The 25485-nt window shown below is 40.7% G+C and overlaps 1 protein-coding gene across 1 annotated transcript in view; it reads right to left on the bottom strand.

Moving 5' to 3' along the window:
- Positions 1-259: 259 nt before the first annotated feature.
- The window catches only part of Ankrd26 (ankyrin repeat domain containing 26), an 84680-nt gene continuing 59454 nt past the window's right edge, over positions 260-25485 (bottom strand). The window contains 1 exon segment of the mRNA XM_075971193.1: positions 260-478. Within this exon segment, the coding sequence (XP_075827308.1) occupies positions 260-478 (219 nt within the window).

The following is a 25485-nucleotide window of genomic DNA, read 5'->3' as shown; positions in this document are numbered from 1 at the left end:
ATACAAACTGTCACTTAGAAATTTGCATAAATAATTAAAGATCAACTCTATGAGAATAGAAAAATAGGAAATGCCATATGAAATGAAAAACGGAGAAATAAAAACTGTCCTGGACTAACGGAGGCTCATTTATTAACAATTTTTCCAGAACTGCACTGTCTGACAGCTTTCACAGTCCACAGATCTTGTGAACAGGGCTCACTGAGCACTGTGCTTTTGTGGAGAGGCATGGGCCTGGCTTGCTGTGGCTCCTTCCCACTCACATACACAACTTCAATGATATGCCATCTATGTACTCTAGCTCGCCTTGGTAGAGCTGCTTCAGGGCTTCCAGATCCTTCTTAACTAAGTGTTCTTGGGCGTGTACTTCAGAGAGGGCAGATTTGAGCTCTTTCATTTCTAATTCCATCTGAGTTAGGACTGTAGCGCCTGGATTCTCTTGAATGCACACTAAGTTTTCTTTCGCTGCTACTTCTCCCTAAAACAAATGAAAGTGGTGTGTTATTTAAAATCCGAATCCAATGACCTGTTCTGAGTTTAATGCTCTAGCTTTGCATCAATAACTCAGAGAACAATTTCAGTGCCTGAAAAAGTAGGCTACCATTTTGAATATGTAAAGTCAGCAACAAGTATTATAGGGCTTATATTTATAGGGTTGGAGAGATGGCTCGGGGGTTAAGAGCACTTTTGCTGTTCTGGAGGACCAAGTTTGGTTCCCAGTGCTTGGCAGGCAGCTCAACCTCCTGAAACTTTGATTCTAAAGGATACAATGCTCTCTTCTGGTCTCAGAGGGTACCATCACTCACATGCACATATCTACATTTAGTCATACATAAAATACTTTAAAATAAAATAAATTAAAAATAACATAAACAATTTAGATTCATCTTCTTGCTGTGGTTTGTAAGCAGGCCCTGGCACAAGTTAGGTAAGCTCTCTTCCATTCTACACCCTCACCTCCAATTTACATTTGTGTTAGTATTTGTATAATATGTAATTTGTATAAAATGTAAATTATAAAGTTTCTGTCAGGCAAAAGACAGCATCAATAGGACAAAACAGTGTCTACAGAATGAGAAAAGATATTCCCAAACCCCACATCCAACAGAAGGCTGATTTCTAAAACATAAAAGAACTCAAGAAACTAGATATCAACAAACCAAATAATCCAATTAAAAATGGGGTACAGATCTAAACAGAGAATTATCCACAAAAGAATCTCAAACGCCTGAGAAACACTTAAGAAGAGGTTCAACATCCTTAGCCATTAGGGAAATGCAAATCAAAAGGACTCTTATACCTGCCAGAATGGCCAACATCAAAATCACAAGTGTCAGCTCATGTTGAAGAGGATATGGAGCAAGGAGAACACACTCCACCGCTGGTGGGACTGCAAACTTGTACAGCTACTTTGGAAGTCAGTGTGGCGGTTTCTCAGAAAACTGGGTGAAGGGCCCACCTGTCTACCCCCCTTCTCGGGTTCATCTTGAGGACAGTTTCTGGCCAGACATCTTGTTGCAATTTCCAGCTAAATACCCTGTTTGTTCTTGTGCTCCCTCTGCCCTACTCCTGGGGGTTAGTTATAGGGCCATTGTTTACTCCATCTTGGACCTGGTAATTTTCCACCTGCCTGGGAGGAATTCCAACGTGCAGCAGCTAGGTATATAAGGTTTTTCCTAAGCTTAAGTAAACGGCATTCAGCATTATCTCCTCACAAATGGCCCATATCTCTTTTAATCTCCAGGCCCTTATCTTGTTCACAAAAGGTACAGTAGCGCGAACTGTACCCTAGAAAGAAACACAGGCATTACAGTTGAAGGCCCATCAGCGAGATCAGGAAGAAGGGGACCACTCTTGGAAGGCTGGCCAGCAGGTAATAAATTGATGGTGAATGCACAAAACTCAAGTCCAAATGGATCAAAGACCTCAACATAAAGCCAGCCACACTGAACCTTAGAGAAGAGAAAGTGGGAAGTACACTTAAACGCATTGGCACTGAAGAACACTTCTTAAATATAACCCCAGCAGCACAGACACTGAGAAAAACAATTAATTAATGGAACCTCCTGAAACTGAAAAGCTTCTGTAAAGCAAAGAACACAGTCAACAAGACAAAATGACAGCCTACAGAATGGGAAAAGATCTTTACTAACCCCACATCAGACAGAGGTCTGATCTCCAAAATACACAAAGAACTTAAGAAATGGGTCACCAAAAGAACACATAATCCAATTTAAAAAAAAAAAGGAGTACAGACCTAAACAGAGAACTCTCAACAGAAGAATCTAAAATGGCTGAAAGACACTTAAGGAAATGATCAACATCCTTTGTCATCAGAGATATGAAAATCAAAACAACTCTGAGATTCCATCTTATACCTGTAAGAATGGCCAAGATCAAAAACACTGATGACAACTTATGCTGGAGAGGTTATGAGGAAAAGGGAACACTTGCATTGCTGGTCTGAATGCAACCTGGTACAGACCCTTTGGGTATCAGTGTGGTGATTTCTCAGAAAATTAGGAAACAACCCTCATCAAGACCCAGTAATACCACTTTGGGTATGTATCCAAAGGATGTTCAATCGTGCCACAAGGACATGTGCTCAACCATGTTCATAGCAGCTTTGTTTGTCATAGTCAGAACCTGGAAACAATCTAAATGCCCCTCAACCAAAGAATGGATAAGGAAAATGTGGTACATTTACACAATGGAGTACTGCATAGCAGAAAAAAAAATGACATCTTGAATTTTGCAGGAAAATGAATGGAGCAAGAAAACATTATTTTGAATGAGGTAACCCAGACACAGAGACAACTATCACATGTAATCACTCATATGTGGTTTTTAAACATAAAGCAAAGAAAACCAGCCTATAAACCACAATCTCAGAGAACTTAGACAACAATGAGGACACTAAGAGAGACTTACACAGATCTAATCTTCATGGGAAGTAGAAAGTAGAAAAAGACAAGATCTCCCGAATAAATTGGGAACATGGGGACCTTGGGGGAGGGTTGAAGTGGGGAGGGGAGAGATAGAGAGGGGAGCAGAGAAAAATGTAGAGCTCAATAAAAATCAATTAAAAATGCATTAATCAAAAAAAAGAAATTGATGGTGAGCATGAATTCAAAATGGGTGCTAGTAATTCAGTATTAAGGGGCCAATTGATAGTACTTTTAAAAAAGCAAGGCTCCAATTGATTGACGGGCCAATTGATAGTTCTTTTAGAGAAACAAGGCACTGGTATTAAAAGTAAGACAGCACAAGAGTTCATTAAGACAGTTTTCTTTTGTGTGAGGTAGTTTATTGCCTAATATTTTGAGAGAGTTTAATCCCTGGTTTCTACAAGCAGGGGGCTTTAATATTTCTGATTGGAAGCAGGTAAAAGTAAAAAGCAATTAGAAAATTTGGCAAAAACCTTTGAGGAGATTCAGGTTGAAGAATCTGTGAAGTCTCTTAAGAGTTTTGAGGAGTGGAAAGTTAAAAGTACTAAAAGGGATATAGAAGAGGAAGAAGAAACTTTAGAAAGGGAGATTGTACTGCTAAAAGACAAATTAGAAAAAGAAGAAAGGCGGCTTTCAGGGCCTTTCTTTCCAGAGGAGATTGTTGTGGCTAGGTGAAATGCAGGAGGACGGCGTGGACACCGCGGGTTTCCCCCAGTGTAACCTTGACGTGTTAACTGGTGTGGGACAGTGTGCAGGCTTAGCAGCACAGATTACTTATGGCCCTGCTGTTTATGCTCAGATAGCTGCTATTGCCGTTAAAGCACAGAAACCTTTATCTAGTAAAGGAGCAGGGAACAGCTGTCTAAGGTACTTCAAGGACCCACAGAACCTTATCCTGTTATAGCTAGGAGGTCACATTTAGGGGGATGTGGGCTATGAGAATGCTAACAAATACTGTCAGGAGGAGGAGTTTAAATGACTATATTGGGTAATGCAGGGACGCTGATGGCACTCCTGTGATGTGATGGGACAGCTTCTGCCCTCAGGGGGAGTCAAGGTGGAGCTAGATCAAAGACTTGTTTTCAATGTGGCAACCAGGACATTTCAAAGGGAATTGCCCTGTGGGTAATGCAGGGGAAATCCAGGTGTTTGCCAAAATGTCAAAAGGGGGCCCATTGGGCTAATGAGTGTCACTCTAAAACTGACATTCAAGGAAATTCCATTCCCATGTAAGGAAACGGGAGGAGGGGCCTGGTCTCCAAAATACAAGTGTAAAGGGCAATGAACAGATGGGCTGATCCCATCAGATTCATTCCTCAAAGAAATGGCTCACTGTCCATGATCTTGTCCAAGGACCCCAGGAAGTGCAGGACTGGACCTTTGTACCTCTGCCCAGGCAGTATTGACCCCATAAATGTGTGTGCAGGCCTTGGGGACTGGAGTATTTGAACCTATTCCAGAGGGTTCAGTAGGTATAGTTTTGGGTAGAAGTAGTTCAGCACTTAAAAAAATTAAAATTTGACCAGGGATTATTGTTACAGGAGGTCCTCCCACTCCTCCAGCCTATCGCCGCTGAGATACCAGCCCCTTGGGGCGTGGTCTCTCTCCCTTTAAAAAAGCGGCCACTTCCCTCTCCTCTCTCTCTTCACTTCCTGCTCCTCCGGTGACTTGACTTCCTTCCTGGTTACGCAGAGGGCTGACAGTGATCTGTAAGTTTTTTCCCCTTTAAATAAATATCACCCTATTAATCATAATCCCAAATTGGTGTGGCATTGTTTGTGACTTACACCTTCATTTGGCGCCCAACGTTTGGTTTTAGAACCTCTCCCGGCTCGCAGCCGCGAGTTCGGCTTGGCGGCCGGAAGTTCGGCTTGGCGGGCGCTTGTTCGGCTTGGCGGGAGCCCTTGCTTCCTCAGCCGCTGCCTGTGGATTTAAACTCCACAGGCCCGCGTAGTCTCTGCCCGCGTGATTTGCTCTTTTCTGAGTCGTTTTCAAATCTCCCTTGCAAGCACAGCTCTTAAGTGGCGTGAACCAGAGCACGCAGTTGCTGAAAGCTGCAACCCCTAAGGGTGACTCTGTCACGTGGAGGCATAAGTAGCTTCCAGATTGCTCTTCTCTACCCCTGGATTCTAGGTTTCTGGTTCCATCTCTGGAATTGATTTAATTACATTTACTTTGTTGAGCAACTTACATTTTCCAGTTTTTAACAAATACTAGGCGGACTCTGAAACAGGACCGTGTTTTCGTCGAGACTTGGCAACAGCGCCACCTGCTGGATAATAGGTAATATGGCAGTTCTCGTTTCCAACGCGAATTTTACTGTTCTGGTTACCAATACAATGGGTTATATATTGCAAGGTTTATATGACTATGGGGATAACTTAATTTACTGGTTACTAGGTTTCAGTATTCTTTTGCATATTCTATCATTTAGGAAGATCATGGCACTCCTAAGAACCATACAATCTTTACTAGAAACTCATGCAGGTCAGGAGATTAAGGATTCAAAAGAGACAATAATAAAAAGACTTGAAATGATTGAAGAAATGATTGGAGCTGGTGAACAGAGTAATAAGGCACAAGGACAGGATACAATGCCAACACCAGCTATTAGAACTGGCTTACCAAAGGTTTTAGCAGCATACCCTATACTTAATTCTGACAAAGCGTCAACTTCTAAAGGCTCAAAGGGAGTCAGAGAAGCTAGATGGACGCCAATAGCAATGAATGATCTAAAAGAAAGTAAGCAAGCTATTGTTAATTTTGGCTTGCACTCTGCATACGTAAAGGAAATGATAAGGACTTGGGCTTCTAATGCTAGAGCTACCCCCCATGATTTCCATCAGTTAGTGTCTGCAGTTTTAGATAATGGACCTTCCTTGATGTTTGGAATTTATTTCAGAGAAGAATCCAAACATATGGAACAGCAAGGGAGAGCAAAAGGTATTGAGGCTTCCCAAGATCAAATTCTTGGTGCAGGAGAATATGCTGATCCACAGGTCCAAGCTCTTTATGATGATGAAGTACTGTGTCTATGTCACCAAGCAGCTTTAAATGCTTGGAATAGGATACAAGATCCAGCAAAAAGGGTTGAATCATATACCAGAATTAGGCAGGGACAGAGAGAACCCTTTATTGACTTTTTGCAAAGATTAATTAAGGCTCTGGACATAGGGGTAACAGACCCAGAAGCTAGACGAATACTTCTTGAATCTCTAGCTTTTGAGAATGCAAACATAGAATGCAAAAAGATAATTGGGCCTTTAAAGTCTAGATCAGCACCTATGGATGAATGGATTCAGCATATGATGAATGTTGAGACGTTTAGCTATAACGATGAATCTTGGGTAGGAGAAGCAATTTCCAAAGCAATGAGGAGACATCACACTGCCAGGTGTTTTAATTGTGGTAAATTAGGACATCTGAAAAGGGATTGCAGGCACAGAATTTCTAGGAATATTATCTCCTCTGGGAATGACAAAGATAGGAGACCTAGGCCTTCAGGTATATGTAGGAGATGCGGTAAAGGCCGACATTGGTCCAATGAATGCAGGTCAACAACAGACAAACAAGGCAACCCGATACCGTCGGGAAACTCCTTGAGGGGCCTCTTGCAGGCCCCCAAGCCAACAGTGGCCCAGTCATTCCCAGTCACAGTGGAGAACGTGCCTCACCAAGAAAATTAAAAGCTCCAATTTCTGCTGTAAAAAGTAATACTGGTCTAAATGATGAAATCCATGTGGAGGATGAGTCAAAAAACCCAGTTGGACAGAGTAAACGTATATTTTGGCAGACTTCTATTAATGATCAAAGACCAAAGCTAAGAGTCTGTATAAATGGCACTTTTATTGAAGGCTTATTAGACACAGGTGCGGATGTAAGTATCATTACCCCAGAATCTTGGCATCCGAATTGGCCTCTTCAAGAGGTAGATGTTCAGTTCCTAGGAATTGGAACCCTATCTCGTGTAAAACAAAGCACAAGATGGGTTGAATGGATAGGGCCCGAAGGGCAAATAGGAAGACTAAGGCCATATATAGCCAATATTGCCATAAATTTATGGGGCCGTGACCTGCTACAGCAATGGAATACCCAGATTAACATTCCTGTAGTTCCAGGAACTCATAATTCTGGGAAGTATATGATGAGGTATTATGGAAAAAGGTCACCAGCCATTCAGGCTGTACAAGAACATACAGCAAATACCAAACCTTTAGAGGTACCAACAGCCGTACCTTTAAAATGGCTAACTGAGAAGCCAATATGGATCAAACAGTGGCCTCTAGCTGAAGATAAACTACAGGCATTGGAACAGCTGGTGCAGGAGCAACTAGATGCTCACCACATTGAAGAATCAACCAGCCCTTGGAATTCTCCTGTGTTTGTTGTAAAAAAGAAATCTGGTAAATGGAGAATGGTGACAGATCTAAGAGCTGTCAACAAAGTAATTCAACCTATGGGCTCACTACAATCTGGAATTCCTTTGCCTTCTCTGTTACCAAAAGGATGGCCTCTTATAGTTATTGATTTGAAAGATTGTTTTTTCACTATACCGTTACAAGAAAAGGATAGAGAAAAATTTGCCTTCACAGTGCCTACTTATAATAATTCTCAGCCCAATAGGAGATATCAATGGACTCTACTCCCACAGGGTATGCTCAATAGTCCTACACTGTGCCAATATTTTGTAAGTAAGCCATTGGAAATGATTCGTAAACAATTCCCCAAGTCCATTATTTATCATTACATGGATGACATCTTATCTGATTCAAATAAAGATACTTTAGAAAGGATGTTTGAAGAAGTAAAGAAAGTCTTGCCTAGGTGGGGATTACAAATTGCCCCTGAAAAGATTCAAAGAGGAAATTCTATTAATTACCTAGGTTACAGAATAGGGTTAGAGAAAATTAAAACGCAAAAGGCACAAATTAGGAGAGACCGGTTAAAGACTCTTAATGACTTCCAAAGATTGTTAGGAGACATTTCCAGTCTACGACCAGCTGTTGGGATAACACCTGATCTAATAGTTCATTTAAACAAAACCTTAGATGGTGATAAAGATTTGAATAGTCCAAGAAAACTGACAGCTGAAGCAGAAAAGGAACTGACAATGATTGAGGAAAAATTACAGGAGGCACATGTGGATAGGGTGAACCCAAATCTTAGCTGCATCCTAGTCATATTGCCTTCCAGAATTTCCCCTACAGGGATTCTAATGCAGAGGGAAGATATTATTTTAGAGTGGATATTTATACCTAATAAACCAAGTAAAAAATTAAAAACTTATGTGGAAAAAGTCTCTGAATTAATTATAAAAGGTAAGCTGAGACTTCGTCAACTAGCAGGTATAGACCCAGCAGAAATTATAGTGCCTTTTACTACAGAAGAAATAAAAAAGTTATGGGAAGACAATGAACCGTGGCAAAGAGCTTGTGCTAATTTTTTGGGAGAAATTAATAGCAACTATCCCAAAAGTGGTAGACTTAACCTCATAAAAAGAACTTCTTGGATTCTTCCTAGAATTGTACGTGATGCTCCAATAACTGGAGCCCGTACGTTCTATACTGATGCAAATAAATCAGGGAAAGCAGGTTACAAGTCAGATGAATTGAGTAAGGTGGAACAAAGCCCTTATAATTCTGTCCAGAAGGCAGAATTATATGCCATTCTTATGGTGCTAAGGGACTTTAAAGAACCTCTTAATATAGTTACAGATTCACAATATGCAGAAAGAGTTATCTTGCATATTGAAACCGCTGAATTTATACCAGATGACACAGAGTTGACTTCATTGTTTATCCAGGTACAAGACATAATCAGGAACAGGCTTTGTCCGATGTACATAACACACATCTGTTCCCATACAGGTCTGCCTGGTCCTCTAGCCCAAGGCAACGTTGAGATTGATCAATTATTGATTGGAAGTGTGTTGCAGGCCTCAGAATTTCATAAGAAGCATCATGTCAATAGTAAAGGCCTAAAGAAAGAATTTTCCATTACTTGGCAACAAGCTAAGGACATTATAAAGAGATGTCCTACTTGTTCTTTCTATAATCAAACACCGTTGCCTGCAGGGAGTAACCCAAAGGGTACTAAGAGAAATGAAATCTGGCAGATGGATGTGTTCCACTTTATAGAATTTGGTAAATTAAAATATGTACACCACACCATAGACACGTATTCAGGTTTTCAATGGGCTACTGCCCTGAGCTCAGAAAAGGCTGATTCAGTAATCACACATTTATTGGAAGTTATGGCCATCATGGGTATACCTGCACAAATAAAGACAGACAATGGTCCAGCATATGTATCTAAGAAAATGAAATGCTTTTTTGATTATTATAATATAAAACACATTACAGGTATACCAAATAATCCTACAGGTCAGGCAGTTATAGAAAGATCAAATCGTACTATAAAGGATATGCTGAACAAACAGAAAGGGACCGAAAATACCCCCAGAAATAGATTACATAATGCTTTATTAACCTTGAATTTTCTTAACGCTAATGAGAAAGGAACGACAGCAGCAGAGAGACATTGGATAATGGAAAAGTCTGCTGAACTAAATCAACCGATTTATTTCAAAGATGTGCTGACCTCTTAATGGAAGCCAGGAGATGTGCTACGTTGGGGAAGGGGTTTGCTCTTGTTTCCACAGGAGAAGAAAAATTGTGGATACCATCAAAATTAATAAAGTTTCGATTTGAAGAGGAGAAACCTCTTGGAAAGGAGAAATGACAACTCATCCGCAATGATGATATTCATACAGGTGGTAAGAAAAACATATAGAATGGGGGCAGGGTTCTGTTCTTATCTCCACAGGAAAACACTCATCTTTGAGAAATTCAAGGGACCCTGGATATTTGGATACTGACAGATGGAAAAATACCTGCCCGATAGGAAATATCAAGAAAACTGAATGGGTTGTGTAAGTAATATTAAACTATATTTCTAAATTTATAAAGCTGGTTTTGAAGTTGAACTCTGGCTCAGTCCCTCTCCAATTCCAAGCCTGTTAGTAAGAGAAAAACCCAAGAGTTTCTGGAGTTTCTGTCTCATGTCAAGAGCCATGATGTGGGACAGAAAGAAATATGAGTTTAGAAAACATCTTTGCTTTTCTTCATATCTATCATACTTTTCATTGAATATATATATCATGTCTTTCATTGAATATATATATATATATATATATATATGTCTATATGATTAATGCTTAAGTTTCTCATAATGAACAATGAGTTTTTCCTGAAGTGACATTTGAAGTTTCCAGGAAGAAGATGGGGCCCCATAACAACAACTCCACCTGGTTGATATGACGTCATGATACTGATAGCGCTACTACAAGACCTGCTTTGGGTACCAGCTGCACAAGACAGTTCCAACTTGGTTAGCTGAAATGGTGCACATCTTATACAACATTTTGGCCAGACCTGCACAAAATATTCAGAGACTATTGGCAATTTTAAAAGACATTGATCTTGAAATTTAACCATCATTTTACTTTCACAGGATCCCCCAGAAAGAACGTCGCCCCTATGACAGCTGGAAGTAATTCTAGAGGACGACATCCCCTCTCCCAGTAAAGTTTGCCCTTGAGTTTAGGGACATCATTTAGGGGTTGATTATAATTAGTATACGATTGAGGGTTGGGGGAGGAATTTTATAAGCTCAGGGATCATTTTGGAAAAAAAAAAAGAAGGATGATGGGATAATAGATTGGTAATTGTGAGTTACTGTTTTTAGACAAATATATTGGTATGGATTCTTGTATATTGATACAAAGTTAAATTATATTGACTATTGTATGCATGCATGTTTCTACCTCTGTTTAAAACATTCTTATGTATTGACATATATTGTATTGATATATATATATTGTATATATTTACCATATTGCAGTGTACATTTCTACCTCTGATTAAGATACTTATATAATGTTTGTGTATTGATATATATTTACCTACTGCAATGTATATTTGTACATTGTTTATCTTTGGAGGTCATTGTCCTCATTTGTTTCACAGTCGTTTATTGTCTTAGTCTTTAAGTTAGATAGTATTGAGAATTATATAGACTAATAGTCATCTAAGTTTGTCATTTATAATTAGACTAATCAGGTTCTTTAGATATATAGAGATTATACTCAGTATAGATAGATAATCTTCAACTTCTTCAAAGAGCTGTAGAAAATGGCCTTTAATCTAACTCAGAGTTTTGTGGTAGTGAGACACAATTGCTCCTGGCAACACCACTCTATTCCCGAGAGAATGTTGAGCACCAAAGACACTCCACCTGGAGCCTTTCTTTTTAGCAGAACTGGCCTTGGGGCAAAGAAATGCCCATACCTCAACCACTGACAAAGATAAAGAGCGTGCATCAATGGATAAAACAGGGCTGTCTTATCCTGCCAAGACAGGGTAAGATAGTTTTGAAAAGTTGTTTGCCTTTGAAAATGGTGTGTCAGTTATGTTAGGCCTTAGCCAAAGTTGGTTGCTTCAACGCTGCTAATGTGACTTTGGGTGATTGCCTAGGTAGCTAGTTGTCTCTGTGATTTGTTGCATGTTTTGGAAGTTGTTTTACTGAACTTCCTAATTAACCAGGTAACATTATTTCCTTTCTCAGATCTTCGATGGGGTTGAAGACTATATAGATGTAGTTACTTTTCTCTCATGACTTGGCCAAGTTATTTATTATACAAGACCTAAGCTAGTTAGAATAGGATATTTGTACTTATTGTATATAATTTCATAGTAGGTTTAGAACTCTCTTATTTAAACAAAAGGGGGAGGTGTTACGGGAGGTCCTCCCACTCCTCCAGCCTATCGCCGCTGAGATACCAGCCCCTTGGGGCGTGGTCTCTCTCCCTTTAAAAAAGCGGCCACTTCCCTCTCCTCTCTCTCTTCACTTCCTGCTCCTCCGGTGACTTGACTTCCTTCCTGGTTACGCAGAGGGCTGACAGTGATCTGTAAGTTTTTTCCCCTTTAAATAAATATCACCCTATTAATCATAATCCCAAATTGGTGTGGCATTGTTTGTGACTTACGCCTTCAGATTATAGACTGTTATATTGGAGAAATTAAAATTATGATTGAAGCTGGGGCAGGAGTCCTTGTCATCCCTCAAGGAGCGAGAATAGCTCAACTAGTACTTTTGCTCATGTTTCACTCTATTAATCCTTTCTTAAACAAGAGCCAGGGGACAAGGGGTTTGGCTCCACAGGATTCCCTGGTGCTTTTTGGGTTTCTAGTTTAAAGAACCATCACACACTTACATTAGCTATTAGTGGGAAAAGGTTGAAAGGCCTTGCAGATACAGGGGCTGATAGTTCTGTGATTGCTAAAAAAAAACAACACTGGCCTGCAGCCTGGCCTCTACGTCCAGCCTCTATGGCATTACAGGGGATAGGAATGGCCAGTTCTCCAGAGTCCAATACTTAATATTTAGAGTGGAAGGATGAAGACTGCCATACGGGCATTTTTAAATAATTTGCCCTGGAACACCTTCTTCTCAATTTGTGGGAAAGAGATATTTTGTAAGCTATGGGAGCAGTTCTGACCACTGAACCTGTGCAACACATATTAACAGACCAGGGCTTTGTCCCAGGTCAGAAGTTAGGAAAAAAATCTGCAGGGAGACATGCAGATTTCAGCAGACAAGAAAATAATACAACGGTCACCTGGACAACATGCAGGGCTGGGAAATTTTTTCTTAGGGGCCATTTCAGAACAGTCAGAAAGCATTCCCATAAAATGGAAAACTGAAAAACCTGTATGGATAGAGCAATGGCCCCTAAGTAAGGAAATATTACAGGCTGCTCATACCCTGGTCCAACAACAGCTAGAGACAGGACACATAGTGCCATCCACTTCTCCCTGGAATACTCCTGTCTTTGTTATTAAGAAAAAGTCTGGTAAATGGAGGCTGCTGCAAAGTCTTAGAGCAGTGAATGATTGTATGGAAATAATGGCAGAAACTCAACCTGGGTTGCCTAAGCCTGTGGGTATTCCTGCAGGATATCATCTTTTAGTTATTGACCTGAAAGATTGTTTTTTCACCATTCCATTGCATCCAAAAGATTCTGATAAATTTGCTTTCAGTATACCGTCTATAAATTTCAAAGAACCATATAGATGCTACCAATGGGTAACATTACCCCAAGGATTGGCTAATAGTCTTGTCATCTGCCAAATGTTTGTGGCCCAGGTTATTGCCCGAATAAAGTATAAGTATATCTCAAGAGCAGGCCACTGATACTGTTTTGAAAAAAATGCTCTCTGTGCACAGAACTTTTAGCTGTTCCTCATTTGGGAATTAATCCTCATGGGCTTGCCCCTAAAAATATATGGCAAATGGATGTTACCCATGTCCCTTCTTTTGGGCATATGCAATATGTTCACATAACCGTAGAGACATATTCTCATCTTATTTTTGCCTTAGCCCATATAGGAGAAAAATTACAAGATGTTAAAAGTCACTGTCTCTAGGCTTTCACCTACATGGGAGTTCCAAAAACTATAAAAACTGACAATGGGTCAGCCTACACCAGAATTGGCTTTGCTAAATTTTGTTCTAAGTTGTCTATTTCTCATAAAACAGGAATACCTTATAATCCTCAAGGACAAGCTATAATGGAATGCGTGCATGGTACGCTCAAAGCCTATTTGCATAAAATATAAAAGGGGGAATCTGGTCCCACCTCTGAGACCATTTATCTTTTATTTTATACATCTTAAATTTTTTGACTGCTGATGCTCAATCTCATACCGCTACTGACCTGCATTGGCTGCCAGTTTCTTCCATGATGCCTCATGTCAAATGGAAGAACCTAGCAGATGGAATTTGGTGTGGTCCAGATCCTGTACTGGTGTGGGGAAGAGGGGCTGTTTGTGTTTTCCCACAGGATGCTGACAGTCCAGTGTGGGTCGTGCTGTGGATTTTCCTGTCCAGGAGCCTGAGGACAGGACAGAGCCAAGAAATCAAATAGACACTAGTAAAGAATCCTCTTTTTCTGGTGCCAGTAGAATTGTATAGCCCTATGTGGCCCTATTTCCTATCTGTGAATTTTTGCAGAGGTAATCCCACTGTGTCTTTGGATACCACATAAAATATTATCACAAGAATTTGGAAAATTCCTCAGTTGTAGATACTTCTGTTAGCAGAATTTTCCCAGGTCCAATCAGTTGCTGCTGGCCTGGAATCTTGAGTTATGACTGAAGTCCTTCCATACTTTGGTCTGAGTGCATTACTGCCTCCCCCTAGACTCTTAATTCCCATTCAGCAAAAAAATTGTACTTTATCATCCTGCCTTTATCATCCTACTAATATTTCTAGAGTTTTAAAATTTTCTGAGCAGGTTTGTCAACTAAAGAGTTGCTGGGGTCCTGAGGAGCTGGGTGTGGTGATCTGAGTGGCAAGGATTGTCCTTCTACCTGTCAACACATCCCGTGATGATCAACTCATCCTGCATTGAACAAGAAGAAATTTTGGTAAAACAACCATAATGGCCGCCATTGCTGTGGCTGCCACAGCGGCTATGGCTGCTGGAGTTGCCACATTAGTCAGTTAGTTGCTTCTGCTAGCACAATGGATACCTTATCGGGACAGGTTGCAAATTCCTTGGCCACTCAAAATAATATTAATAGCTATATTCACAAAGAAATAATGCAGTTACCTTTGCAATTGATTTTGGTTCAAGACCACTGCTAAGGCTACAACTTAGGAGATACAGTGAAAATGCTTAATGCTGCTATTCACAGACCCTGGAGTGCACAATTTACAAATTGGCTCTTGAGATTATTCTAGTTAACAACACCAGGGTTCCTTCCACCAGCAATGAGACCTTACTTAAAGAGCTCTAATTTGCGGGCAGACTCATTAAGGATTGAGCAGGCACAGTCTCCTTAAGAAGTGCTTATATGTGCTGGAGCATCATCTTCATGTTTTCATGGTGCCAGAGCCAGAGGCAAGCTCAGGTCAAAGTCGCCACTCAGCTATTGCCCGGAGGATTTTTCAGCATAGATCTGACTGAAGTTGGTGATGGGTGCCTAGTGAGCCAATAACAGGAAAGGTTTTGGGGGGCTGCCCCAACCTAGGACAGGAAATGTGTTTTCATCTGGACACTTTCCCATGACAGGTAAGGGGTGTCACCTGATGTCCAATGCCACCCAACACAGGCCTAGTCATGTAATTTATATAAAAGAGGGAACTGTAGGGCCCATGCGTCTACCCCTCCTCTTGGGGTTCATCTTGAGGACAGTTTCTGGCCAGACATCTTGTTGCAATTTCCAGCTAAATACCCTGTTTGCTCTGTGCTTCCTCTGCCCCATTCCTGGGGGTTAGTTATAGGGCCATTGTTTACTCCATCTTGGACTTGGTAATTTCCCACCTGCCTGGGAGGAATTCCACTGTGCAGCAGCTAGGTATATAAGGTTTTTCTAAGTTTGAATAAATGGCATTCACCATTATCTCCCCTCAAATGATCCATGTCTCTTGTGCATTCCTTTAATCTCCAGGCCCTTGCCCAGCTAGTGAATGGTACAGTAGCGTGAACTATACTGTAGAGAGTAATGCAGGCACATTACAACTGGGAATCAATCTGTTGTTGGAGGCTGCTTGTTCTTTTCCCAGCCACGCAGACTTCCGAAATAATCACACAGAAATCTGTATTAATTGCAATACTGTTTGACCAATAGCTTAAGTATATTTCTGGCTAACTCTTATATATTAAATTAACCCATTTCTATTAATCTGTGTATCACCACATGGCTGTGGCTTATCAGCAAGGTTCTGGTAGGCTCCAGTGGAAGCATCTGTCTCCTGCAGGCAGCTATATGGTTTCTTCCTGACTCCACCTACTCTCTCTCTCTCTATATATATATATGTGTGTGTGTGTGTGTGTGTGTGTGTGTATCTTTCAGCCTGGCTTTACTCTGTTAAACCATTGGCCGAAAGCAGCTTCTTAATCAATCAATGGCAATAAAACATATTCACAGCATATATCACCACCCACACCACCCAACTATACCAAATCTTGAACATATATCCAAAGGATGCTGAATCATACCTCAAGGACACTTGCTCAACTATGTTTGTAGTAGCATTATTCGCAATAGCCAGAACCTGGAAACAAGCTAGATGCCCCTCAACCAAGGAATGGATAAATAAAATCTGGTACATTTACACAATAGAGTACTACTCAGCTGTTGAAACAAGAGCACAAGGAAATTTGAAGGTAAATGAATGGAACTAGAAAAAAAATCATCTTGAGTGAGGTAATCCAGACTAAGAAAGATAAACATGGTATGTACTCACTCTTAAGTATAAACTAACTGTAAAATAAAGGATAACCATGCTACAATCCATAGCCTCAGAGAGCTAGGTAACAAGGAGGGTTCCTGGGAAGGGGAAATGAAGAGATTTCATAAGTGGACTGAGGGTGGGTATGGAAGGGAACATGATCAACAGGTTGTAGGGGTTTGGTGCAGAGGGGAAGAGTACTGAAAGAGATGATTAGAAAGGGGGATGATTTCAGGGTCAGGAAAAAAACCAGTAATCTACAAGAAAGACCCTAGCTTAGACTCCTAACAATAGCAGATAAGTAACCTAAACTGATCATCTCTTGTGACCAATGAAGACCTAACCCAGTTGTCATTAGAGAGGTTTCATCCAGCAACTGATGGAAACAAATGAAGACTCACAGACAAACACTAGGCAGAACACAAGAAGAAAGGATTGTATGAGTCAGAGGGGTCAAGGACAGCACAAGAAAACCACAGAATCAACTAATCTGGGTTCATCAGGGCTCACAGAGACTGAACCGACAACCAGAGAGCCTGTACGGGACTGACCTAGGTTCTCTGCATCTATGTTACAGCTGTGTAGCTTGATCCTCTTGTGAGACTCTTGACAGTGGGAACGGGGGTTGGCTGCAACTCTTTTAAAGGCTTTTGGGACCACACTCTTCATACCAGGTTGCCTTGACCAGCCTTAAACACATGGGGAGGAACTTAGTCTTACTACAGCTTGGCATGCTATGTTTTGTTGATACTCATGAAAACCTGCCCTTTCCTAAACAAAAACACAGGATGAGTAGATTTGGGGGGGGGGGGGAACAGAAGTGGATGAGAGGAGGGGAAAAGGAGTGAGGGGAAGCTGTAGACAGGATGTAAAATAAATAAACTTATTTATCTATTTTAAAAAAAAAACAAGGTATGAGTGTGGCAGTCTCTAGGCCTAGAGAAAACAGAAGTGATAAGGGCTTCAAGGTCAATGGGAAAATGTTGAAAAATTCTGGCAAACTAGGGACTCAGCCAAGGGCAGCCAGAGGTGGAGCTGATGTGAGATGAGGAGAGATGAAACACAAAGGAGCCAGCATACACTGGCTCCAAATACTTGATCCTATCACACAATTCTAAAATAATTGTCTTCTGAAATGAAGTCAAATCCAGACTGCTGTGAGAACATATGGTGTGAAGACCCAGCCATGACCATGACTATGACTATATGCTGAGACTTCAGAAACATGGAAACTGGGACTGAAGTTCCTAGATAAACAATAGGGTTACAAAAGTCTTAGGGGCATTGCTGGGATACAGCGTCCCAAGCATTCCAAAGTGAGAAATTTTATCTCAGAGATATTTACAAAAGTGGCTTTTACAGTGTCATGAATCCCAATAAAATTCAGGGAGACTCAATTTCCTTAATGAAGTGAAGTAACAAAATACTGCCTATTTACTTGGATTAATAGCAACTAAAACAACTTCAGTTGTACATATATACATATGTGTATAATTGAACATAACACACATATATATTAGAGAGAGAGAGAGAGAGAGAGAGAGAGAGAGAGAGAGAGAGAGAGAGAGCAGTAAAAGTGAATGAGGCCTCTGAATGTTACAAGTTCTCTGTACTCAGATATAAACATTAGGTAATTTCTCTTTCTGGGGGAAAAATAAGAAGAAAAAGAAAGTGCCCCTGAGGATTCAGCAAGAGCCCTGGAGAATCATCCCCAAACTGAAGTCTCATGTCAGCAGTGCCTCTTACGTGTCTCCCATTTCTGTCTGTGAAATAGGAAGGGTCTGACAGGTTAGCAGAATATAGTGTGTGGGTGAGGACACCTTGTCTCCTGAGCTCTGAAGTCTCCACATAGAGAGAAATTGTTTCAAAAAATATTACCCTAATAACCACATCCCAGGAACCAGAGCCCCACCTGGACCTGATGATACTGATAAGACATGACGACTGAACAGTGGCAGGTACTGAGATCAAGTGGGAGGTGTCAGCCACTGCAGACATAGAGCAGAGTACACTGGCTTTAGGCATCCATCCTTTCATGGTCATTCGACAAGAAGGATGGACAGAGAATAATAACTTTCAACATCAGGTGGAGAGAGGTTCCAGCTGCCACTCCACAAGACCTTTCAGTCCAGGACAGGAGTTCCAGCTGCCTCCCCAGGAAAAGAGGCATCCTTGAATAATGTAATATCTCCAGCCACCCAGCTGTTGGGGCCATTCTCGACAAAAATACCTTTCTCCAGAGTGGAGGCGTGGGAATTTAGAAATACAGTAAAGAATACGAAGAAGCAAATGAAAAATAATAAAATGCAGAAATATATATCAGGATAGTATCAGCAGGGAATTTTTCAGTGTGTACTGAAAATTTACCCGTGTTTAATTTCCAACAGCTTAATATACCCCTGACCCTAAAACATAGAAGTAAAACAAAAGACTGTATTAACAGACCATTGCTCATGCCCTAGACCAAGCACTCTGTAGGCAAACCACTCCCTGGGTGGAATCCCAAGTTAATTCCACAAGGGGAACTGGAACTTAGATGGATCCTTAGACTTTTGTTTTAGGTAGGAATTAACTACTTACCTATTTTAGGAGCACAAGGTCTGGCAATGAGTCACACCTGTTGCCAAAAGCCTTCAGAGAGCAGAACTCTCTGATTTGCAACTAGGTGGGACCTTTGTTTGAGTTAGAAGCACAATAACATTGGTTTCTCGCAAACTCTCTGACCTTTGGCCGCTTTTGGCTGCCACACCCAGCTACCAGAGCTTGATCCAGCATCCAGCTGTTCCAACTTCTGCTGAGAGGAAGAGACAGTCAGCTCTCCAGAGTTTCCCAAACCACAGATTCGAAAGGAAATACATCTGAAGCCACTAAATTTAGTAATATAAAAAGAAAAGATTGGTTTGAGAAAGACTCAGAAGGACAGCCACTTCTACCACAGAAGTTAGTGTTCTTTAAAGAAGAGCTGGAAAACACTGAGACCAGGCTGATTAAACATCAGCCAACAATGCTGATGAGAAGCACAGAAGCCCAGGAAAGTTCTCTACAGCTATGTGGAAGGTTCTGCACAGCACCCTCCTGTGTAAATTCTTATAGTGAGGACAGTGTGTCTCCAAAATTTCACCTCAAATTAGGGATTATAGAAGGTGAGTATTGTTTAATTATGTATTCACTAACCACTGTTAATTCTAGTAATTTAAGGGTTACATTTCATGGCATGTTAACTATGGCCCAATAAAGATGTTATAAGAAAGCCTGACTTCCTACTTGTGAATCTTAGCAGTGTCATGGTATGCTGCTTAGCTTTATCCAGAAGCAAGTTTTAAAGACAAGAAAATCAATCGTTTCTTTCTAATAAGGAAAAAAAAAAAGACATGTGTTTCCCTGATAAAATGTATGTAATACTATAGCTCAGTCTTCATTGGCTGTCAGAAGTTTTCAGACATTTATTTTTTCAAGATTAAATGATTTTGTTCCCACAAATGGTTACATGTACGGATAAGTCCTGCCCCTTAGGGGGCGTGTTCGCCTCAGGCTAATGTTTGCCTATAAATTTGGCAAGCATGCTCCCAACCGTCCTTTTTCTGCTTTCCTGGTCTCCGCAGGAACGGTGGTTCTGTAAGTCTATTTCACCATTAAAGCTATATATATTTTTACAATCTGTCTGCATTCGTTTACGCTGTTACATTTTGGCGTCCTACGTGGGCTATTTTGCCCCCGACTCAAGCTGGTAGCCAGCTAGCTAACACAGCACCCTCCCGGATGCTGTTTTTTAGTTCGTGAATCCAGCCCCAGTGCCGAGTCCGAGACATATTCATCCACACAGGCCCATTCTGCCTGCCTTGGCTAAGTTTGCAGTGGAACCCCACTGCCTGAATTAGCAGAAGCTCAAGTACCTGCGGTTTTGCAACAAAAGCTGCCACAGCAGCACATTTGGTCTGATACAAAGTGACTTAGCCGGGCAGTAGTGGCGCACGCCTTTGATACCAGCACTTGGGAGGCAAAGGCAGGCGGATCTCTGTGAGTTTGAGGCCAGCCAGGCAGTGGTAGCACACGCCTTTAATCCCAGCACTTGGGAAGCAGAGGCAGGCAGATCTCTGTGAGTTTGAGGCCGGCCAGGCAGTGGTAGCGCACGCCTTTAATCCCAGCACTTGAGAGGCAGAGACAGGCGGATCTCTGTGAGTTCGAGGCCAGCCTGGTCTACAAGAGCTAGTTCCAGGACAGGCTCCAAAAACACAGAGACCATCACTGGCAGGAACCGATCATTGCAGGTAAAAAAATTTTTCTTTTAAACATAAAATGTCTGAACACATTAGTATTCAAGAATTTAACAGTTTTTTTAATTGTACCATATGGGAGATTTTACAAGAGGTGTCTATCACCCCACATCTATGGATCCTTCTGGGATTCGTAGTTTTCATTGGCACCAAATGGTTTGATAATAGAAATATGATAAAGTCTTTACGAGATGAATCCAGGATTCTTAAGGCAGAGATTGAATGCTTAAAAACAATTGAGAATCAGTTTGAAGTTCGCCAGGCTGATGTTAAGAAGAAATTCATTACTATGGAAGAGGGAACAGCTGATCTGGATCGTAAGCTTCAGTCCCTTTCTGTAGGAACTGAAACATTAGTGGCTGATATTAAGGAGAACTTCATTACTATGGAAGAGGGAACAGCTGATTTGAATCGTAAGCTTCAGTCCCTTTCTGTAGGAACTGAAACATTAGTGGCTGATATTAAGGAGAAATTCATAACTATGGAAGAGGGAAAAGCTGATTTGGATTGTAAGCTTCAGTCCCTTTCTGTAGGAAATGCAGCATTAACTGAGAGAATCAAAACTGCTGAATGTGACAATCGGATTTTGTCTAAAGCTTATGACAGAATGACGGAAAGATTGTCAATACAAGAAGGCACGGTTTATGCCATAAAAATTATGTCCAAAGATGAGATGTTATCTCTAATGGACAAACTTCATACTTTAGAATCCTCAATGAAGGCTTTGGAACATAATTCTGGACAGGAGATTCAGACATTGCAGAAGGCAATGGTGAATAGAATTGAAAAGACTGAGGAATTTCTAAATTCTGATGAAGAAGAGCAAAGGGTAGAAAGGCAAATTTTAACTCCATCTGTGGGTAAATCTCTCTGGGACAATTTCCACAAAACTCTACCTACAGCTCTACCTGCCTTTCCAGTAATAACAACAGAGACGGTGGTTGGTTCCAGAAACCCTAGGGTCATCAAGGAGGATACATGGGAGCCTGTCCGTATGAATGACCTCGAGGAAATTAAACAGGCTGTCATGACTTTTGGGATGCAAGCCTCTTTTGTTAAAGAGATGCTAAGATCTTGGGGCACGACAAGCAGAGCAACCCCCTCGGACTGGCTCCAGCTGAGCTCTGCGGTCCGTGAGAGTGGACCGCAATTGAAATGGAAATGCTTATTCAGGCAAGAGGCTAGACTCTTAGAACAGCAGGAAAAAGCGAAGGGAATTGACATTTCCCTAGATAAAATTCAAGGTGAAGGGCTCTTTTCTGACCCTCAGGAAGAAGCTAATTTGGATGAAAACACACTCTCCATGAGTACTACAGCAGCCTTAAGGGCTTGGGACAGGGTACAAGACCCAGGACAGAGAATGGAATCATTTGTCAGAGTTAAACAGGGTCACAGAGAACCCTTTAGTGACTTTTTACAAAGATTAACTAAGGCTGTACAAATAGGGATATCTGACCCAGAAGCAAGACGTATAATGATTGAGTCTTTGGCTTATGAAAATGCAAATGTGGAATGCAAAAAGATTTTGGGGCCTTTAAAGCTCAGATCAGCGCCCTAGGAAGAATGAGTCTTGCATACACTCAATGTTGATACATTTGATTATGGCACTGAAACATGGGTAGAAGAAGCAATTTCCAATGGTAAAAGGAGACACCAGAATACCAAATGTTTTAATTGTGTCAAAATAGGTCATATGAAAAGGAATTGTAGACAACGGATTTTCAGAAATACTATTACTACTACTACTAATAATAATGCATCTTCTAGAAATAACAGAAATAGAAGGACTGAGCCTTCAAGTTTATGTAGAAGATGTGGAAAAGGCAGACATTGGACAAATGAATGAAGGTCTACAAGAGATAGACAAAGCAACCTGATACAGTCGGGAAACGTGAGAGGGGGGGCCTCACAGGACCCCATGGCAAACATGGTTCAGTCATTTCCACTTTCTGCAGAGAACGTGCCTTGTCAGGACAATTAGGAAGCCCCATGCCTACTGTTACAAGCAATAATGATCAGAAAGATAAGTTACATGTGTTTTGGCAAACTTCTATAAATCATCAAAGACCTAAATTGAGAGTGTGTGTAAATGGCATTTTTATTACTGGCCTGCTGGACACAGATGCTGATGTAAGTATCATTACCCCAGAATCTTGGCATCCGTATTGGCCTCTTCAGAATGTAAATGTTCAGCTCCTGGGAATTGGAACCCTATCTCAAGTAAGGCAGAGCACGAGATGGGTTGAATGTATAGGGCCAGAGGAACAAATAGAAAAATTAAAGCCATATGTAGCCAATATTGCAAAGAATTCATGGGGTCGTGACCTATTACAACAATGGAATACCGAAATTAACATTCCTGCTACTTCTAGAGCCTATATTTCTGAGAATAATATTAAAAGATATCACAAACGGAGAAAACTGGCCATTCGGGCTGTACAAGAACAAGCAATTGATGTCCGTTCAGAGATACCAACAGCCTTGCCTCTAAAATGGTTGACTGAGAAACCGATATGGACAAAGCAATGGCCTTTGGGTGAGGAAAAGTTACAGGCTTTAGAACAGCTGGTACAAGAACAATTAGATGCTGGACATATAGAAGAATCTAACAGCCCTTGGAATTCTCTTGTATTTGTGGTTAAGAACAAATCAGGCAAATGGAGAATGGTGACAGATCTCAGGGCCATCAACAAGGTTATTCAACCGATGGGCCCTCTGCAATCTGGAATTCCTTTGCCCTCTTTATTACCAAAAGGATGGCCTCTCATAGTTATTGATTTAAAGGATTGTTTTTTCACTATACCTTTGCAAAAAGAAGATAGTGAAAAATTTGCCTTCACAGTGCCTACTTATAACAATTCTCAACCTTCAAGGAGGTACCACTGGACCATTCTCCCCCAGGGTATGTTAAATAGTCCCTCCCTCTGCCAATATTTTGTGACCCAACCATTGCAAATAATACGCAAGAAATTTCCCAAATCTATAGTATACCATTATGTGGATGACATTTTGTTATCCGATTCAAACATGGATACCTTCAACAGACTGTTTGAAGAAATAAAGATACTTTTACCTAAATGGGGATTGCAAATTGCTCCTGAAAAGATTCAGAAGGGAGATTCTGTTAATTATTTAGGTTATAAAATAGGTTTGCAAAAAATTAAGACACAAAAAGGACAAATTAGGAGAGATCTCCTATGGACCCTTAATGACTTTCAAAGACTGTTAGGAGACATTTCTAGTCTACGACCAGCTATAGGAATAACACCTGATCTAATAATTCATTTGAACAAAACCTTGGATGGTGATAAAGATTTAAACAGTCCCAGAAAATTAACAGCTGAAGCAGAAAAGAAACTGACAATGATTGAGGGAAAATTACAACAGGCACATGTGGACAAGGTGAATCCAGAGCTCGATTGTATTCTTGTCATACTACCATCAAAAATTTCTCCTACAGGAATTTTAATGCAGAGAGATGATATTATTTTGGAATGGATCTTTTTACCACATAAACCAAGTAAGAAATTGAAAACGTATGTGGAAAAGTCTCTGAGTTAATTATAAAAGGCAAGCTGAGACTTCATCAACTAGCAGGCATAGACCCAGCAGAAACTATAGTGCCTTTCACTGCTGATGAACTAAAGAAATTATGGAAAGATAATGAACCATGGCAAAGAGCTTGTGCTAATTTTTTGGGAGACATTAATAACAACTATCCAAAAAGCAAGAGGCTTAACTTCATAAAGAGAACTTCTTGGATTCTTCCTCGAATCATCCGTGATGCTCCAATAACTGGAGCCCGTACATTCTATACTGATGCCAATAAATCAGGGAAGGCAGGTTACAAATCAGAAGACTTGGGTTAGGTGGAACAAAGTCCGTATACTTCTGTCCAGAAGGCGGAATTATATGCCATTCTTATGGTACTAAGGGATTTTAAAGAACCTATTAATATAGTCACTGATTCACAATATGCAGAAAGAGTTCTTTTACATATTGAAACTGCTGAATTTATACCTGATGATACAGAACTAACCTCATTGTTTCTCCAGGTTCAAGATTTGATCAGGAACAGGCTTTGCCCTATGTACATAACACACATCCGATCCCATACGGGTCTGCCAGGTCCTCTAGCACAAGGTAATGCAGAAATTGATCAATTATTGATTGGCAGTGTGCTACAAGCCTCTGAATTTCATAAAAAACATCATGTCAATAGCAAAGGTTTGAAGAAAGAATTTTCAATTACATGGCAACAAGCTAAGGAGGTTGTAAAGAAATGCCCTACTTGCTCTTTCTATAACCAAATGCCACTGCCTGCAGGGGCTAATCCAAAGGGCACCCAAAGGAATAAAATCTGGCAGATGGATGTGTTCCACTTTGCAGAATTTGGCAAATTAAAATATGTTCATCACACCATTGACACTTATTCAGGCTTTCAGTGGGCAACTGCTTTAAGTTCAGAAAAAGCTGATTCAGTAATCACTCATTTATTAGAAGTCATGGCTATCATGGGTATACCTACACAAATAAAAACGGACAATGGTCCTGCTTATGTTTCTAGGAAAAGGAAACGGTTTTTTGATTATTACAATATCAAGCATGTTACAGGTATACCATACAAACCTACAGGTCAAGCAGTCATAGAAAGATCAAATCGAACTATAAAAGGTATGTTGAACAAACAGAAAGGGGTGGAAAAACCCCCCAGAAATAGGCTACATAATGCTTTGTTAACCTTGAATTTTCTCAACGCTAATGAGAAGGGAACAACGGCTGCAGAAAGACATTGGATAATGGAAAAGTCTACTGAACTAAATTATCCAGTTTATTTCAAGGATGTGCTGACGTCACAATGGAAACCAGGATATGTGCTACATTGGGGAAGGGGTTTTGCTCTTATCTCCACAGGTGAGGAAAAATTGTGGATACCATCAAAATTAATAAAGGTTCAGTTTGAA

The sequence above is a fragment of the Microtus pennsylvanicus genome, chromosome 4 (genome assembly GCF_037038515.1).
Source record: "Microtus pennsylvanicus isolate mMicPen1 chromosome 4, mMicPen1.hap1, whole genome shotgun sequence".
NCBI lineage: Eukaryota > Metazoa > Chordata > Mammalia > Rodentia > Cricetidae > Microtus > Microtus pennsylvanicus.
The sequence above is the reverse complement of the archived record's forward strand: the minus strand, read 5'-3'. Positions and strand labels throughout refer to the sequence as shown.